Genomic DNA, 15,652 nt, shown 5'->3' with positions numbered 1-15,652 from the left:
AAGGTATTACAAATGTTAAAGATTTCAGCGAATGAAAACTTTTAAGTGTTATCTAGCTCTCTTTTAAGTGTTATCTAGCTAAAAAAGTGCTGTCTTCTCCAGATGTTGATTGCTCGTTCAGTGATCTTCAGTTGGCCATCATTTGCTTGTCTGCCAATCACATCACAAGGACTAACTATTAAAGCTTCATATTAAGGGAAATAGATGTTACACTCTCTTTCTCTGTTCCTTCTCCTCCCCTCCTCTGTTTCCTTTTTTCCCCTCAGGTGACACCTGTCCAACCAATGTCCAGAGACACCTGGCACATGTCCTTTGCCAAATACCTGGAGATTCGTTTCTATGGTAAGGACTACCGGAGGAGGGGCACATCCTCACCCTGCGACCACTCCTTGCACCACCACCACTACCAGTACTTTGGCCAGCATAACATGGTGGCTTCCTTCAAGTGAGTGTGCCAAAATTTTGTAAGTGGCATATGTCTGATAGCATGTACAATGCCATGCTGGTGTGTCAATCTGAGAACATGCAAATCACATATATCTGCCAGGCACAATGCAAAGGTTTGTTATAATAACAGCTTAAGACTTTGCTTTCCAAAAGCAACGGTGGATTCTACCCTTTATTCCTATTCACAGAATTAGAAAAGGTTATCTTGCATTTCTTTTCTGTGAGTTTTTGTGCATTTTGTGTATGACATGGGGTTTATCATCACTCACTATACTTTCATATCTCTGTGTAAATCACCAATATGATCACTAATGTGAGAGAAGGTCTGAAAAATGATATGATCGTTATTGTGTATTAACATATACGTAGGTTTCAGACAATTTTAGTGTACATTTGGTGTCTGTATGTGAAAAAAAAAATTAAAATATGATGGCACAAGTCTAACATTTTTATTTAAGAGAAAAATATTGCACTTTAGAGTGCAACAAAATATCTTTGCTGTACCTCTTTAGTAATCAGTAAAATATATATCCTACCTTGACTTAGAAGACGCTTATTTATGCTAGACCATTCCAGGTTTACAGAACAGAAATGGGTTAAATTTGTCTCTAAATTGTCCACACTACTGAAGACTGTCTCCACCTGATGTATGCTTCATTTTTCAGGATATCCTGTTGTGTCACACATGTGCTGTGTGGTATCATGTTATTGGTATGGTCAGATATTTGAAATACTATGAAAAACAAAGTCTTGGCCTGAAACAAGCCAGCTTTGATACCCGTGCCACCTGTGACCTCCTCCTGTGGATACCACACTATTCAATACAGCTCTTCCTTCACCTGTAGGTACAGTCCCATAATCCTGAGGGAGATTGCCTTCCCACCTCTTCCCATCACCATTGAGAGGCCGTATCGAGCACACATGCAGTACTATGAGGAGAGTGTGAACTTGGCTGCAAGGTAAATACTGTATAAGCTTTTATTTTAGCGAGGGTTCAATTTTCACAAATGTTGCGAATCACTGTTGGACCGCAAATTTAACAACACGAGAAAATGTCATCATGTGCTACCAGTGCACTTGCAAACCTCGGTGTCAATTCGCGAAAGCAACATCTTGCGTAAATGTCCGTGACCAGCTCATTCGCGAAAATATGTGTGCGCAAAAATAACAGCTTATACAGTAGATGCAATGTAAACTCAGTTAAGCCTTTGCAATCATGTACTCACAGAGAGTTGATTTATTTTTTGTGTAGTTTCTTTACAGTTGTTCTTAGAGCAATCTTATTACTTGCCTTGTATTTGCCTGAGGAATACTCGAACAGGCTAACGATTACCATTTTGTGTTTATAGGTTGTTGCCAAAATGGAACATTTCTCTGTGTCTGGGCCATATGAAGTTCTAGACCCTAACTCAAAATTTATGTTAAAACTCACACACATGTACTTGATAATGGACACATTTTACTAGTTGATGACAAGTTATATGTCTCCATTGGGAACCATACATATACTACAGTTTGTATGCTGGAATACCTGACCCTTAAAATTCCTGCTGTTGTGTTGACCTCACCATGAAAATCTAATAGGTAATGTGAGTAGGTAAGAAATTCTATTTGATTGGACACTAAAATTGGAAATAAAGCACCTGTAAGACAAAGTACTCATTCATCAGTGCAGATATAAACCTAATACATCAAATACTGTTTGTAGGGGAAATCAGGTCTTCAGAGGTATCCATGGCAACATAGCCAGTCTAACAGCAGCAATGTCTGTGCAACGACTTGAACAGAAAAAGCAGGAATTCATCAGCAACTATGAGGTGAGTGCAAACTAGACAGCTATGAGGTAAGTGCAAACCAGAAAGTTTAGTAAACAGTTCCATTTGAAAGTGCAGCAAAGGTCAAGTTGATATGCAGTCCTTTTCCTTTTGACAAATAAAATTGTTATTACACTTGTCTTCTGTTCTGTTTTTCTATACCTAAGCTTTCTTGCAGTTTCCATAAATAGAAACAATCTATTTCTGTGAAAGGAATGTGTATACACTATGCTCAAATATTAATGTGGGATGTTTCCTATAATATACCCTTTTCATATTCCATTCAATGCAATTAATTTTGAAAAGCAGTTGGGGCTCAATGGAGACAATCTCACAGATGATCGATGATAAGGCCCCTGGTTTGAGTTCCCTTGTTGCAGCAGCTGTGCCCTCAGGCAAGACACTTTGTTCTCTTTTCCTAGTCTTTGAAGGGAACTTGAGGCTATCTATCACATGATTGCTTGCTCACAAGCATTCATTACATTCTTCATGGTCACAAAAAACAAATTATAATTTCAGTCAATTCCTATCTGCTTCAAACTACTCATTGCTTTTCAAAGCAGGTCTTTACTCTATGAAGAACAATAAAAGATACTTTCATCTTTCATTATCTCCCAGGCTGATGTTGCTCGCTTCAAGCAGCAGATTGAGGAGTTGGAGGGGAAGATTGCTCAGGTTGAGTCTCACCATACAGGGGCAGAAGAGAGCAAAGAGGGGAAGAAGAGTGATGGTAAAACATTGTTCCTTGCAGGGGGAAAATAAATTCAGAGGAATAGGGTTGCAGCTTTCAGAGTTGTTGCTATAATCAGAGTTAATATATCAGGAGCTCTTATAGTGCTGACGAATATATGTACATACATGTCAGGGGTTGCACTTAACTTTTTTTTTAACTAGCCAGGCGGACTACTTAGAATAAATTTTGACACTGAAGCAATATTTTGGCTAGCCAGACGGACTTAGTAACTTCAGAATTTTGCGATTTTTAGCTAGTCCGACATGATTTCGGGTGGCCAATGGCCAGCGGACCATCTCCAATTTCGAACCCTGCATGTAGGTTGTGCACTTTATAAATTGATATTTTTGTTAATATCATTATTACTCTCACATAGTAGAGTGCATTATTCATGTGCACATGCAGTTGCCTCACATCTTGCAAAACGGTTGTATGATGCAGATCAGTATTAAACTAGTTGTGCATGAACCCACCCATACAGTGTATTTTACCCTGTACATATCCTCCTCTCTCCCCCCTCCTCCCTGTGATCTTATTTCTCTGTCCTTTTCTCCCTCTCTATGAGATTAATTTCTGAGATTATTCTCTGAGATAAAATTCCATTTTGTACTTCCAGTATTTACCCTACAAGTCTTCTTCAATCCTAAATACTGTGATATACAGTTACATCATGTATAATAACCCGTTCCATACTGAATTCTGAAATACCCATGGACTTAATACGCATACCACCAGGTCCCTGTAGGGAATGAGTTAACTTAATGGAAAGAGACAAACTCAACAATATAGGATGGTAACCCTATATGAGCCTGTGTCAGAGAAAAATTCTGTTCATAGAATTCATCTACATTTTGCTATACATAGAGGATCAAGAATGAGCCTTGGTCTGGTCAAGACCAGCCTGATATGATATGCCTCATTTCCAACAGATTGTTCCATTTCAAAAGAGGACCAGCTTCTAGACATTGAAGACTCTATAGTGATCACCAAGCGAGTCCTGAGTGAGATCATCTTTGCCTGGAACTTAAGGTAAGCTCACGACAAGAAGCCAACAAGGTACAGACCTGGGACTAACCACATCAAACATACCTGATCCAACTTTTGTTGTTCCAGTTCCACATTCATTCAAGTGTCCTTCCTTTTAGTTCAAGTATTTGTCTCTGTACTGCCTCTTTCTCCATTGTATCTCATGTTTCATTCATTGTATGTTACATAAAAAAAGATGACTAAATGAGGTTATCACAGCAGTATGTTTTACATTTTTGTCGAGCCCACCGGAGGTGCGGGGAGACTAAGGGATCGCCTGCGGCGTCTGTCCGTCCATCGTCCGTCCGTTGTCCGTCCGTCCGTGACACTACAAAAACTTGAATAACTCTCTACTGAGGACTTTAATTTCAATCAAACTTGGAGGGAAGAGTGGTTATACAAAGTTACACATTTTACCAAACGTGAAGATCACCTAAAGGTCAAAGGTCACAGGCAGGGGTCAATTATCTTTAGGGCTCAATGTTAAGTTTTTATGTTACGTTTCGATTATGGCTCATAACTTTTGATGTATATGTCTGTTTGTTACCAAACTTGGATGGTAGATGTCCCTTGGGGAGTTGAAGGTCACCACAAGGTCAGACGTCACAGACAGGGATCAACAAACTTTTAGGGCCCAATGTTAAGTTTTTACGGTGCATTTTGATTATGGCTCATAACTTTTGATCGATATGTATGTTTGTGACCAAACTTGGCTGGTAAATGTCCTTTGGGAAGTGGAAGGTCACCACAAGATCAAAGGTCATAGGCGGGGTCAATGAACTTCCGGGATTTACAAAAACAATTTCTTCTATGCAAATGGGCGAGACACATTTTGGCACTTACCTTGTTTCCTTTCATATTTGTCTTTAGAGGAATATAAGTTCATTAAGCAAGTGCATAGCTGCCAAGTATTACGAAAAATTCGTAAATATTACGAATTTTTACCTATTTTACGAAAATACGAATGCACCTTTAAATTTTACGAATATGAGCGCCATTATACATGTATTATACTATGCCCATTCACGCATGTGTTATACAACATGTCAGCGCAATTCTATCCACGTACGTACGTGCACATGCATGGCGTGGACCATTACTGTAACTGTGCGAAGAGACGATAGATTGCTGTGTACTGTATGTAGCATGCAGTGTGCACCGCGCGCACCGATGCTACGTACATTCCCCCGTGACTACGGTACAGTCACAGCTGTACTACGTATTTGAGTGCTTGTACTCGCAGTCGAGTCGCTCGCTACGTCGCTTGTCGTACGCTGGCATAGCAAGCTATGTAGCAGAGGCTTTGGATGAAAGCAGTGAATGTGTACTACAGTAAAGTAACCTGCTGCGGACCGCGAATTTAAGAACCCGCGAATACTGTTTACGTGGTTTCTTTCGCGGTGGTTTTAGCCGCTCAGCGCGAAAAATTAATCGCGCGAAAATATTGACGTTTACAGTATACCACGCTCGTACGTGTAGACGAAAACAGCGCATTCGTTTGAAGGTAAGAGGCCATTCATAGTACATGCATGTTGATGTTAGTGCATACACACTGCCTATGTATAGCTTTATGATGATTGCAAGTGCGCTGCACCGATGTGTATTGTGTGTGATGCAGTACAGTTGCGATGTTGCTAGCGAACGTTCGACGCTATCTTCTCACTTCTTCTTTTCTAGTTTTGACTTTTGGACAATAAATGACAGAGAATGGATCGTAAAAAGGGACAGTGTTACAATAGCAAATACGAAACAGAGTTCGACTTCATCACAAAATCTGGAAAGAGCAAACAGCATGCATTTTGTAAGATATGTCGCCGGGATATTTCAATCGCTCATGGCGGCCGCAGTGACATCATTTTGCATAGGAAATCAAAACTTCACATCGGTAATTTTGAGTCTGAATCTTCATCCACACCCAAGATAACATCATGGATGTCAACTTCGCAGGATTTAAATGTTACGCGAGCTGAGTGCTTGTTTACATCATTCTACTTGGAGCACAACATTCCTCTTTCTGCTGCTAGTCATATGGGGCCATTGTTACGGAAAGCCTTTCCAAATTCGGAGGAGGTGAAGAAATTTTCAAGTGCAAGGACCAAAACTTCCTGTCTAGTTAAAGAAATGGCCAAAGATGAACAAGAACGGATTGCTTTAGCAATGAAAGCAGGACCCTTTGCAATTTCAACTGATGGGAGTAATACAAGCACCAGTAAATTGTACCCAATAGTTATCAACTACTTTGACGGTAAGCAAATTTCTTGTTCTATTTTCTCCCTTCAAAACTTGGAAGAAGCGGGAACTGGCGAAAACATTGCGCAGCTGCTTATAGCAGAAATGCAAAAGCATAGTATCCCATGGCAAAACTGTACAGCATTGGGGTCAGACAATGCAGCGGTCATGACAGGTGTGAAGAAAGGAGTGGGAGCATGCCTCAAAAAATGTCAGCCAGAGCTCATTGTGCTTGGTTGCCCAAATCATCTCATTGATCTTGCCGCCAAAGCTGGATCATCAGCGTTACCATGCTCAATAGACTCGCTTCTCATTGATGTGTTCTATTATCTTGAAGCCAGCGTAAACAGGAAACTTAATCTCAGAAAGTTCCAAAAGCTCCTTGGTACTGAAGTGCAAGCAATCTTGAAACATGCTTGTACTCGCTGGCTGAGCTTGGGACAGTGTTTACCACGATTTCTCCAGCAGTGGGAAGCTCTCATTCTCTTTTTTGAGGAGGAAGTGGCTCAGCAGCAGAAGCCTGTTAAAGAGACCAAGACAACACCCAGTATCAAGACCAACCTTGTACCGAAGAAAGCAAATCCAACTTTGAAAAGCAAACCTGCTCAGGAACCTGCGTGTGTCTCCCAGCAGAAGAAGCTTGCTCCACAAACCAGCAAGGCCAAGATCACATCAAGCCTCCAGAAGTTTCGTATTCCAAAGAAGGTATCTGCAATTCATGCAAAACCAGATGTAACTGTAAGCAAACCTCAACTGCTTCAGCCGGAGGTGAGTGCATCATCATCACAGCCTCAACGAGTAAATGTGTCTGCAGCAAGTGATTCAGTTGGACAGAAACGGCATGGTGATAATGTAAACGTACATGTACCTCACCAGAAGAAACAAAAGACTTGTACAGAAGGACCTTCTGCTAAGGCAGTATGCACATTGAAGCTGAAGCCTGGAACTTCAAGTCATCCTAGCAAATGTACTACAGGAGTGACCAGAAAATCTACTGCAAAGAAAACAAGCTCACACATACTCACACCTGAGACTTCAACTAAACTTAGTCAAGGTACCAGCAATGTAACTGAAAAGGAAGAAACAAGACCTGTGAGAATTCTGAAGACACTGAAATCAAAGCTGAAGTTGGCCATTGCACAATTTCTGAGCCAAAGTATTACTTCATTTGACAGGAAAAGTGTCATCCTCCAGACCAGAAGTCCTCTTATCCACAGACTTAAAAGAGAACTTGAAAACCTACTGCGTGATCTGTACAGCAAATTTGTCACTCCACAAGCCATTATGGCAGTCACTGATCTGACCCTTCTTGATTACAAAAAGAAGGAGAATCTTAGAGAAGAAAGTGAGATTGTCATAGGAAGTGAAGCAAGAGAGACTGTGAGCACATTGGACAAGGCTGATCGCCAACAGTTTTATGCAGCAGTATACTCTTATTACTCAAAGGCATGTGACTACATTGTTGCAAAATTTCCACTGAAATCCAATGTCATCATCCATGCACAGGTTGCAGATATTTCATGTAGAATGGATGTCAAATTCACCTCTGTGAAGTTTTTCATTGACAAGTTTCCGTGCATGTTACTCGTCAAAGAAGAAGAAGACAGACATAGTGCGATGGATGCAGTGGAAAACCAGTTTGTGAGCTATCAAATTGCTCAGATTCCAGACTCAGTGCTAAGAGAAGAAGGAGCTGACAAGCAATGGGCAGTTATGATGACACAGAAGGGTGCATCAGGTGAACTGAGCTATGATAGACTTGGAAGAGTAATGCTAGGGATCCTGACAATACCACATACAAACGCGGAGTGTGAACGGGTGTTCAGCCAAGTACGCAAGAACAAAACTGATTTCAGAGGATCAATGAGTGATGAAACTCTGTCAAGTTTACTAATCACCAAGGCTCAGCAGACAGGACCTTGCTACTTGAGAGACTTTGATGACAAATTTCTCAGGAGAGCTAAGTCAGCTACATGTAGAGCTCTCAATGAATAACAATCTATGTGTCATGAGGAAAGAAACTGATTTCAGACAGTCAACAAATGTTTGAACAATGCTACTGAAATAAACTCAACTTCACTTTTCCTCCAGTGAGAGCAGACAGGACCATTATACCTCAACAAATTAAGAACTTAAAGCAGCAGCTACATAGAGCTCTTAACACCTGTGCCTGTGGTAAGTTTTTTCTTTTTTCTTAAGGGCAGTAAAAATCCAAATGCATACTTTAATTAATGATATTTTGAATGGTCCATTTAATCATATTTTATTGTGTTATTCATTTATCTTCAGATTTATGAATATTTTGGGCAATAATTTTCTCAAACCTAAGATTCACCCTAAAAACAACTGAAAACCCCTGTAGATAATAGACTGGAGATCACATCTTTTAACAAATGGCTGATCTCAACTCTGTGTGATTTATATGTTAATTGTTATGTATGTGAAGAAATAGCTTTGCATTGATGTAATCCAGGAATGGGGAGAAAGGTTAAAATGCTCCAAAAAAAGGCTCAGATTGCACCAGAGAGTGTCTAGAACCCCAGAGCTTCCAGGGCCCTTAAGCGGGCCCTGGACCCCGGCCGCAAGGACTTCGCGCTTCGCGCTCGTGATGTGCGCTTCGCGCACATTTCTGTGTTTTTTATCTGATCATTACTAATTTTGAATTTCAAATGTTGGCAGCTATGCAAGTGTATTGTTATAGCATTTCCTGATTAAATCACACAAATCCTGTATTCAGTCTTTAATTTGGATTGGTACCTGTCAACATAATTTCTTTCTCATTACCCTCATTGGTAGATTACTGAACATACTGTAAGCCAGAATTCATGAAGGTGGTTTAAATTTAGACATGCCAATGGCATATCATTGACATGCGCGTATCAACGCACATTTGTTACTGAACGTCTGTTGGCATACATAATCTGTCACTCGTTTATACAGAAGAACTGCTCATTTTCAAATCATGCCCACAAAATAACAGAAATTGTCCTTTTGTCAATGGTCCTAGACGTAAATCACAGAAGGACTCGGAGGTGCTATGCTGTGTTTCAGCATGCTCTCATTTTTGCAAAGAGGCAGAGAGCCCCATATACCTCATTGAATATCCACAACAGAATATCCTGTGTGCAAAACCTTTACACCATTACCCGCTTCTTTTATCACTTGAAGCTAGGTGAATACTTGGTTGAGTGGTCCAATAGCAAAACATGCATTTTGGAATAAGGTTTGTGTATGGTCTGAAAATTAAGCAAGAAAATGAGAGCAACACATGAAAAAAAGAGAGCTTTAGATTTTCGCGACGGGTACATTCAGAGAGAAAAAAACCTGGTCTGAGCATGCGCAGAATCGCGTATCAGACGCGATCTATTTATAGCTCGTGCGCCTGAGTTTTCACTACGCGCTCTGGGCTATTTTTACGTCCGCTCAGTTCATGACGTAGAGAGCTACATTGTACTTGATGCACTGATCATATGGGGGCGGCATTTTATTTTTTATGCATTGCGTCTCAGCATAATCTAAAGCTACTTTTCAGCACGACGCAGGGAATAGGAGAACGTCCAGCTCAAGTGTCGTCTCAAGCATCCGCACAGCAAATCTAAAGCTCCCTAATATGACTTGTAAGTGTTCTCCACAATTTCAAACAATTGTCATTATGTGATCAAATGCTCCTTTAAAATAGCTCTTGTGGAACTAGTGTGGTTCTTCCAGCACCCAGCTTTATATGCATGTGTATGCATGCATTTCTAGATGAAAGCAATATGAAATGTGTGTGTATATTTCAGAAGCGGATTTACATGTGGGTTTTCTCAAGTTCCCAGATGTGACTTTCTGGCACTGTGCCATTGTCTGTGTGATTATGATGTTGGCACATTGCAGCACTATCAATAATACCATTGCTAAGATTCATTTGTGCTGAATGACAAGTCTGGCTCTAACCAGTACTGGGTTCATGTCAAATCATTCTCACTTGCTATGTTACAGATTCCATGACTTCTTGCATGAGGAGAAGGAGGTGGAGAAGCAGAGGAGAAAGGAGGGACCGATGTCTGGTCGCAAATTCTCTACGGATGTTGATGGGGGAACCCCTTCATCTGCCACCAAGAATGTAAGAATTTATGATAGAAAGAAGTCATTGCTTTGGCTTTTTTTAGCCCAATCTCTGGACATCTGAGAAATGAACTCAAGCACTGCTTGTGCAAGTAACAATAGTGTAATACTTTTAAATGAGGTTAAGGTTGTTTAATATCTAAATGTTATCCGTCAGGATGTTTGCTGTTACCTATATCAAGCCATAATGCCAAAAACTGATTATTGATCTCTTATTCCACTCATAGGTACATGTATATGTCACCCGCTACAACAAAAGGATCCGAAAGTCGGCGAGGACAATTTTCTTGAAATTGCATGACATTATTTCCTTACTCTTTTACTTTAATTTCATATATAGCACAAGTCATAAAAGTCTCGGTTGCGGAGATATCAATGATTTTATTCGCGCATGTCAAGTGGTTGAGGAAATCAGAGTTTTGAGAAAAACGCCTTCAAAGTTATCCTTCCGACGCTATCATGATAAAGGGTAGGCGAGACAGTTTTCACCGCTTGACAATAGAAGGTATGCTCCTAGCAACTTCTGCGATGTTCATTCAAGCTTAGCGCCAGGAGTCTACGCACGACCAATCAGTAATCAGGATGCCACGCACTGACCAATAAGATCACTCCCTTGTTGCTAGGTGCGGAGTCTAGCTGCGGCGTTACAAAGTCCAAATCTTTGGAGACGTTTCTGTTATGTTGAAAGTCAGAAAATCATGGCCCAGAAAAACGCTGATTTCTTGCTTTTCCTTTGATCATTTAGCTTCGAAATTTCGGCAGATGATAGACAAAACACTAGAGTACAGGATTATGCCAAAAACAGAAATCCAATTGTTTTGACCAATTTTTGATGATGTGACTTCAAACTCGATTTTCTCGGCTCAGCCATCAGCGACTTTAGGATCCTTTTGTTGTAGCAGGTCACATATGAGCTGCACCTGTATTACTGTGATTACAGTATAGTTCATTTTTCAATATTGATGGATAAATTGCCTTTTTATGTACTTGCAGTCTAAAACTGCTTTTCCTTTCGGACTAACACCTCCACTAACACCCACACTTCCAATGGAACAGTCCAGCCCAGTGTTCATCAACCTCCCCCAGCCAGAATCTTCCACTGAAAGGCAGGGAAGTGGTGGATCCTCCCAACCCACATCCATTGCAACACTCCGTGAGAGGGAAGATAGTGATGGTAACAAAAACATGATTTTGTCATCATTATCTGTTTTATATACTTTATTCTTACACTTTGCATTTTGGTTCAACGTTCAGCACATGATTTAATAAGCTCAATGAAATTTCTTTAGTGTGCATCTTTGATGATGGTGTTTACATGCACTTTTTCATCTTTTGTAGTGCTGTGTTTTGCCATTTCTCTTTTTCCACATAAATAAGAGAAAATCACTCAATGGATGTAATACTCAATCATTTCAAACTCAACCAATAAAAAAGCACGGCATTTTACAAAATGAGATATGATTTTTTTTTAGGACAATTTGTATCTTATTCTTTGTGTGAATTCATTAGAATGCATGGAATTTTCCTTTGTTGGAAATGAACAAGAGCATAAACACTGTTCACAAAACAATGCAAGTTGTATGTTTTGTCCATGCATGATTTCTTTGTTTTTTATATGTTCTTTCTGCCGACACAATACTCAAATAATATACCGCACATTTGCCCAAGACCACAAATATGCACCAGGTTCTCTTCCGTGAACTACATGTGGTTCTGGAACACTAAATATCTATGCACAAACTCATTCTAGATTCATTTGTAACTGTTGTTGAAACTTATTCACCATATATCTTTGAAAAATTATTGAGTTTAATTTCATTGTGTGAGTGATCTCTTGTGTGTTTGGTATGAATTTCATTGTTTCAAAGTAGCAGCCCTGTGTGAGCAACATCTCTAATTTCAAACTACATCCCTTGATAGTCTTTGAATCAGTGTTACAAACTCCTGGAAATGATAGATGTCGCTTCTATGTGGTTGATTTGTGGAATTAAACATCATTCCCTTTTTCAGCTAGATTGCTTACTCTGGCTGCTGTCGGCCATTTTGATGTTGCCTCATATATATGCTTTAGACTTAGAACTTTTCATGTAAATGAAGAGCTACGTACTTTGTTATATTCACCTTATTATGTATGCCCCGTTGGTGGTTTTTTGTTCAACTTCTTTTGTCACCCAAACTGTAAGAAAATTATGATTTTATTGTGCAAACTGTTTTGTTTCAAATTGATTTAGCATGAATGATTTGTGCAAATCTTCATTTCTGATACCAAAGTATATTTTTGTTGCTGTTCATCAGTATGCCCTTTTCTGCAGTTTAGCAGCCTTAAAAAAAGAAAGAAAAAAAAAGAATAGTATGGCTGTGGAATTGTGTTATATTAGCCCATTGATTCTGGCAAAGACTGTATTAAAAAAAAATTGTGGTTTTATTTTCAGTTGAATGTATTCTGCAATCATCTACATTTCTTTCTTGTTCATAGGGGGTTTTGTAGATTTAATTAGATGGACTCTGGTTTGATACCATTTCATATCATATTGGTTGTTGATGCATATTGTTGCCACATTTGCATGATAGACTCATGAGTCCATGAAAATTTTGCAAAACATTTATGATTTTATCCATATTGTGATCATTTAGTACAATGTTACCCTATGTTGCTCATGATGGTTATCAATAATGTTGAATGATCCTTGTCAAAAAAAAAGCATTGTTTGCAGTTGCTTTTAAAGATAGCTGGCTAGTTGTAGATCTCAGTTTAGATTATTTTTTGAGTGCATCTTTTTGCTAGTGATTACTGTTTGCTCTGTCACATTGTTTCTATTTTCTAGATCTTCCATTCTTGGTTTGTTTGTTTGTTTGTTTGTTTTTTGACTATTACGTGTGAAGAGTGAAGGTGCTAGTTCATTTGGAGTGTGTTTGTGTTTCTGTCTATTAAACTGTGTTTGCCCCTATGAGATGGTATGCATTGTGCCTCCCTACCCGAATCTCTCCTTGTATCCCATCACTCCCTCTTCTTCCATTGCACAGTATCATATCTTGGTGACCCCCACCTGATCACCTCTGAACCCCAGCAATTTACCAAGTACGGCATCTCGCCGGGTCTTGTGGCAGGCCTCAAGTCCAACGCGGCCCAGCAAGGCCAGTTGTCATCGCGAGATATTGGTCCCGTCCCCACTACATCTAGGGTTGAGACTGGGGAGGATTACAAATCTGGGCACACTAGCAATCAAAACCAGGCAGACTGTAGACTCAATACTACAGTGGAAGACTTGGAAGCTGGCAAGGGGAGCTCAGTAGAGGGTCTCAGTGATAAATTACAGACATCAGACATTACCAACACCAGTCAAGAGGATAGACAACTTGGTGAATCTGATAGTGAGGTTGATGTTAACCCTGACAATGATAGTAGCACCAATGCAAAGAGTGAGTAAAAATCATATGGAAGATTTTGATTCAATGGCAAAACCCGATGTCAAATGGGTAACTCACAATGGTAGGTTCCACAGAATGAACAGCGATACAGATAGTTGAAACCATTTCTCAATTGCTTTGTATGATATACTCTGACATGTGTACATTGATTCCACTCTTCAAAACTGATATTAGATCAGAGCTCTGATATTGATGAAAATGATAATGACGAGAATAAAAATCTTGTTAATGATAAAGTAGAATATTTTAAAAATGGCAGACTTCATTCACTTCGACAAGGGACAGTGACTAAATGCTTAACGACTGCCAGTAACACAGCAATGATGCAACAATGAACCATTTTTTTTTTTTTTACTTTTATTAAATCTGAGTAGTGTCATTGTAAATTCCATATGTGTGAGAGAAAATTTCGAGATACATTTGTAGAACAGGAATTCAAATGGCATAACACCAACTCTTTACCCACTACACCACATTGCATGATTCTAACACATTAACTCACCACTCTGACCCATGTGTACTTTTCCTACAGGTATACTAATCTCAAAACACATCAAACCCTTTCCTGCATGTTCTTTTGTCAGTATACAACTATGTATATACCCCTACAAGAGATTACTTTTTGTCCTCTCTAATCATTGCTTTGCAGAATACAAAGTGAAAAGGGAGGGGGACAATGTGCATTAAGTAACAGCATTGAGATGCATTGATGATTTCTTGTTATTAAGTGCATCACAGATTAAAATTTCAGAGCTTTTATTTTGCAGCAGTATTTAAAATGCAAAACAATGCTACGGAAAAAATGCAAAGCAATGCTACTGAAAGGTGTATTTCAGATTATTTCATTTGCAAGATGTAGTAAAAAAAAATTTTACCTTTATAAGATGCACAAGTCCCATCAAGCACAGTCAAACCTGTGTAAATCAGCCACCACATGGGGGGGGGGGGGGGGGGGGGGGGGGGCCATTAAGACAGGTGGTTGCTATAGACCGGGTCTGTAACATGGCTTTTTTCAGGATGGGGGGGGGGGGGGGGGGGGGGTGAGGGTTTAGTGGCTGTATACAGCAGATGGGCCCCAAGGCAAGTTTGACTGTTTATTGCAGTGTTTCAATTATGCCAAATGATCAGGATATGACAGATGATACAAATTCATCCTTGGAATTGACTTGCCATAGAAATTATATTATGAAACATACATACAGCTTACATTGTCAAAGCTGCTTGTGAAAGTACACTATGATTTGCTCTCATGAGCTGTTTTATATACTGAAACAATTTAATTTTTAAATAATTGTATACATCAAGTTTAGAGTGAGTTAAGTCATCCAGCAGACATTCAAGTGTATTATTGTAGTTCATAGAAATAGATTATTTAGCAAAGATATTCAAATAATTACTTTGCATGATTGTAGATTGATAGTAGTACATTGTAGATCACTTAGCAAGTACATTTAAGACATGCATGATTATAGTTTATACCAGAAAAAAAAAATCATTCAGCAAGAACAGTCTTTAAGTGCATGATTGTCTGTAGTTGTAGATTAGTTTTTTTTTTCTCTGCCTACAAAAATTGTATCATCTGAGATAATATGCGTATCCTCTCAGTTTTAGTAGTGTCTTGTGTAAACTGTTATAATTTTCATGTCTTAGAAAATATCTTTGTAGCTACACATGCCTTTTAGAAATTAAATCTGAGTTAGAAATAGTAGCATGTGATTATTGGCATGAAGCTAACCATAATATTTTCCCATCAGTTTTTAATACAAAAGTTGATATGTATACCAGTTGTCTGTTCTTCTATAAAGCTTTCATTTCAGTTTGAACTTACATTTCATTTGCTTATTCTCACAGCTAGATTAGAACTGGA

At 39.2% G+C, this 15,652-nt stretch overlaps 1 protein-coding gene and 1 pseudogene across 1 annotated transcript in view; both read left to right on the top strand.

The window, feature by feature from the left end:
* The window catches only part of LOC139722083 (1-phosphatidylinositol 3-phosphate 5-kinase-like), a 189,779-nt gene that overhangs the window by 102,464 nt on the left and 71,663 nt on the right, over positions 1-15,652 (top strand). Inside the window, exons 21-27 of the mRNA XM_071633405.1 lie at positions 267-445; positions 1,293-1,406; positions 2,156-2,264; positions 2,880-2,991; positions 3,924-4,023; positions 10,231-10,354; positions 11,413-11,530. Coding sequence (XP_071489506.1) covers positions 267-445; positions 1,293-1,406; positions 2,156-2,264; positions 2,880-2,991; positions 3,924-4,023; positions 10,231-10,354; positions 11,413-11,530 — 856 coding nt within the window. The remainder of the gene's footprint in view (positions 1-266; positions 446-1,292; positions 1,407-2,155; positions 2,265-2,879; positions 2,992-3,923; positions 4,024-10,230; positions 10,355-11,412; positions 11,531-15,652) is intronic.
* LOC139722045 (uncharacterized) lies at positions 6,193-8,883 on the top strand (annotated as a pseudogene).

Source organism: Diadema antillarum, unplaced genomic scaffold (genome assembly GCF_040938485.1).
Source record: "Diadema antillarum isolate AM-2024a unplaced genomic scaffold, OU_Dant_1.0 scf00000156, whole genome shotgun sequence".
Classification (NCBI taxonomy): Eukaryota; Metazoa; Echinodermata; class Echinoidea; order Diadematoida; family Diadematidae; genus Diadema; species Diadema antillarum.
Note: the sequence above shows the minus strand (reverse complement) of the source record. Positions and strands in the feature narration are given on the sequence as shown.